The sequence below is a fragment of the Grammomys surdaster genome, unplaced genomic scaffold (genome assembly GCF_004785775.1).
Source record: "Grammomys surdaster isolate TR1022 unplaced genomic scaffold, NIH_TR_1.0 126197, whole genome shotgun sequence".
Classification (NCBI taxonomy): Eukaryota; Metazoa; Chordata; class Mammalia; order Rodentia; family Muridae; genus Grammomys; species Grammomys surdaster.
In genome coordinates this window covers 221073-225245 of record NW_021621002.1, presented here as the reverse complement: position 1 = coordinate 225245, position 4173 = coordinate 221073, and the positions used below count along the sequence as shown (strand labels likewise).

At 37.8% G+C, this 4173-nt stretch overlaps 1 protein-coding gene across 1 annotated transcript; it reads right to left on the bottom strand.

The window, feature by feature from the left end:
* Positions 1–843: 843 nt before the first annotated feature.
* Positions 844–2712, bottom strand: LOC114613192 (multifunctional protein ADE2). The gene has a single exon (XM_028758384.1). The coding sequence runs from the start codon at positions 2682–2684 to the stop codon at positions 1407–1409; it is 1278 nt and encodes a 425-aa protein (XP_028614217.1). The 5' UTR covers positions 2685–2712; the 3' UTR covers positions 844–1406.
* Positions 2713–4173: the final 1461 nt, after the last annotated feature.

The window sequence follows — 4173 nt, the reverse complement described above, 5'->3', positions numbered from 1 at the left end:
GTACTCTACTTTTCTCCTGGAATTAGAGAAGTTCACTTTTCCATTTGATGGTACCACTTTGTAAAAATGTCAAGGTCATAAATGCCTTCTCCAGACGACATGATAACTGTGGGCCTAGAGAGAGATGAGCTAATGGCATTTCTTCCATATAACTACTTCTTAGGGCCTCCTTCTACAGGGATGTTTATGGGAGGCTCAGATGGTGAGTGTTCTGTTTTAAATTCTTTCATTATAGTGAGAGCAGTAGGTAGGTGGTAGAATGAAACAGAATTCTGCAATAAATGATAACAGAATATTCTCTTTACTATTTTTGAGGTATATTGAGCTTACTATACTTTGAGTTGTATTGTATCACAAGTAAACCAGAGATGCTTGCATACATAAGGATATCAGTGTCATGATTAACAAAAAAATAGTTTTCACTCAGTTTGATCTCTTCTATATGTGAAAGTATAGAGGGACTATCAAAAGGATGGCTAGAAATAGGGAAAGCTAATAGGCTGAAGATGATCATTGAGTATTATATATTAAATGAAAATATCGTGACACCCATTACTTTTCATAATGAATCTACACTGACATACACTCAAAAAATAACTTCATCTCAATCTTTTAAGGAGCCTGTCTGATAAAGGATTGTACTGATTGTGTGTTCTAAGAATTCTACGATCATGTTTCCACTTCGGTATGGCCAACTGTTTTCATTTTCCATCACTGTGACACAACACCTGAGCTGTCTTAGAGAGTAAATACCAAATGACCATTTGTTGTTTTACAGGGGTAGATGTATATTATTGATACATTTGAATTGTGTTTTGCATTTTTCTTTTTTTTTTTTTTTTACTCTTTTAAAAACTTTATTTTTTAAAATTCTGTGTGTTGGGTGGGGGAATGGGATATTATTTGAGAGCGGGTGCATAAGGAAGCCATGGGGTCAGGGTCCCCGACTAAAGGTTATTTACTGTGAGGCCGTCTACATACATGCTGGAAACCAAGCTCAGGCTGTCTACAAGAGAGCCCTACTGGTTCTTGAGCTGCAGACACATCACTCCAGTTCCATAATGACATACTAACCAACAGTGACTACACAGAGGATGGGATGTACTAACTATAAAGATTCCTTCCCAGGGAAGCATAGAGTCTCAATACACAGTTCAGGGTAGCCTTGATCCTGCGGCCTCAGCCTCTGGTGTGCTAAGGTCACAGGGACCTATCACTATGTAAGGCTAGAAAATATTAATAATATGCACTGACAATGTGCTGACTCAGGAACATTGTGGACCATTTGTTCAATTAGTAAAGTGAATGGTTTTCTCTTATATGAAATCATTTTGCTTGATTTTTCTTTAAATCAAAACTAGGAATATGTAACTATTCTCCTAAAAATTAAATTGCTTTTTTTTTTTTTACAAATTGCATTCTCTGATTTTCTTATCAGCCTGCTTTAAGGATATCCATGTGTTCAATATGCTCGCTCGAAGTTTGGCCCACACCAAATGGTTGTTTAACCCAAATATCTGAGCAGCAAACTGGGCTGATCCTTCTGGAGAAAGTATAGTTGAACAGCCAAGACCACTGGGCAGTCGAAGAGATGACCACACATCCTGAGCACCCCAGTCTGGTGTGACTGGGGGACAGCTGATAACTGGATATGCAGTGTTACCAGACATCACTGGGCCTAGACCATTGCTTCTGCCTGCCACTGCGACAAATACAGTAGGAACGCCATCCCCTTCATATTCTGCTTTAATTCTCAAAGTTTCATCTGGTCCTTTATGCGCGGATGTTACTCTAAGTTCACACGGAATCCCAAAGTTTCCACAAGCCTTCTTAATTTTTTCACAGTGAGCAAGGTCAGAGGTTGAACCCATCAGCACTACCACCCTGCACTGACTGTCTGACTTGAGAAGCAACTCCACTCGGTCTGCAACCCACTCAAAGTTTTTCTTCACCATCTGAAGTCCTTCTGAAGTTACTTCTTTGAGATCACGATAACACTGTTTGTCCTTCTGCTGGCTCCGATCTCCTGATGGCCACAGTCTCCAGGAATCATTATCAATGACATCGGCAAGAACAATTTCTTTGGTGGTTACATCAACGCCAAATTCAATCTTCATATCAACCAGCGTACAGTTCTGGGGCAGCCAGGATTTCTCCAGAATTTCAAAAATAGCTTGTGTGGCATGACTCATGATGTCCACTTCAGTCTTCCCTATAAGAAGCCCAGCAAAGCTAAACTTTGCAGCGATGAGTTGCTCCTCAGACCACTGTGGGTCATTATTGGCATCGTCCTTGAAGAACATCTCTACTTTCGGTGGATAAAACTTATATCCCTCCTTCACACCAGGGTTCCTCTTGAGAAAAGAGCCAGTCGCTATTCTTCGGCAGACCCATTCAATTGGAATCATTTCACACTGAGGTGCAATGAAAGCAGTCTCCCCAACTTTCCTGGTGAAGGCAGTTTTTATACCAGCTTCCTGTAACAACTGAAATATGCAGCTGGTGATCTTATTGGAGATTGCAGCTTTGCCTTCCAGGTGGTTCTTTCTGGCTGCATTTCCTGCTGTAATCTGGTCCTTAGACTGCAGGAGGACTTTTCCTGGATTATCTATCAATTCATAGACTTCTTTTGTTTTACCCTCATAGAGTTTCTTCCCGATGTTCAGTACTTCGGCTGTCGCCATTATCCTAGGTGAACTAGAGGAGCAGACCGCGCGGGCGTGTTTTGCATTTTTCAATTTTACTCTTTTCACAAGATACTGACTGTATCCATTTATTATGTGAAATTAAGCCATGAATATACAACAAACATTAATTAATGTATTGTTTATCTGCATTTTTCTAGCATGTTACATATATTGATGAATTCTTAGGAAAGTTTCAATTAATGACATTTTAAAGCCTAAAACTCTCTTAAAACCCTCTTCACCTCATATAAGTTGTGAATGTTTTACGTAGATTTGTTTAATCTACTGCAATGATTTCTCATAAAGCTGATATTTTATAGGCACTTCAAAAATATTTGGAAATTTCATCTAATTTATTAAATGCTTGTAAAGTTATCCTTACACAAAATATAATTTTTCAATAGGAGTTTTAGTCATTTTATTTAAATGAATTCCTTTTTCTTATTTCTGGTTTTTAAAAGTTGAACCTTATAACATTGAAGCTGAATAATATTGAGTAAGCTTTTCTTTAGCAGTTAGAAATATATTTTCAATTCTTAAATAGTACAAATTATTTAAAATAAAAATCACTAAGGTTCCTCTAACAGTTACAAAAATATAATTTCTTGCTAAAATTAACTTACACACATAAACACACACACACACACACACACACACACACACACACACAGAGTCCAGTAATTTAAATTTAGGTGACGTATATCAGAAGTCAATTCTCATTTACCTTGGATATCAGTTATTAATGTATACGAAAGTTTAAAATGGAAAATGCAGACAGGTATGTTTACACAGGCCAATGATTCCAGCACTTTTAAAGCTAAGGCAGGAGAAGAGAGGGTTTTATTGAAGTCAGTCTGAACTTGGTTGAGACCTTATCTCTGTCTGTCTGTCTGTCTGTCTTTCTGTCTGTTGGTTTGCTTGTCTGTATATCTCCCTCTCACATACACAAACACAAATACAATAAAATCAAAGTGGAAGGAGAACGTAAATTTAGAACATTATTGTCAATGAAATGGAACAAGAAAATGCCAGTAACTATTATTAACTCCCTGTCCCAGAATATCAATGTCATAAAAATTAGTTCTCAGGAATATGAGTTTATGCTTGCAAGGGTTACAAAATTTTCACTTTGTTTTGAATAACTTACTTTAAAAACTATACTGGTACACTAGACAGAACCATTTTGGATCTGATCATGTCATCCAGAACATTTGATATGATTCTCAGTTTTTTACTCAGGTGATCCAAATGTATTAGTCAGTAATATAACAGTAGCAGCACCAGAACACATTATGCTTGCGATCTATTCAGAGATATCATAGTCCAATAATCTCTCTCTCTACTCCCTCTCTCTCTCCTGTTGTGCCTTTCCCTCTTCCTCTTTCTCCTTCTGTCTTGTGCAAAGAATACACACACACACACACACACACACACACAGTGAGAGAGAGAGAGAGAGAGAGAGAGAGAGAGAGAGAGAGAGAGAGAG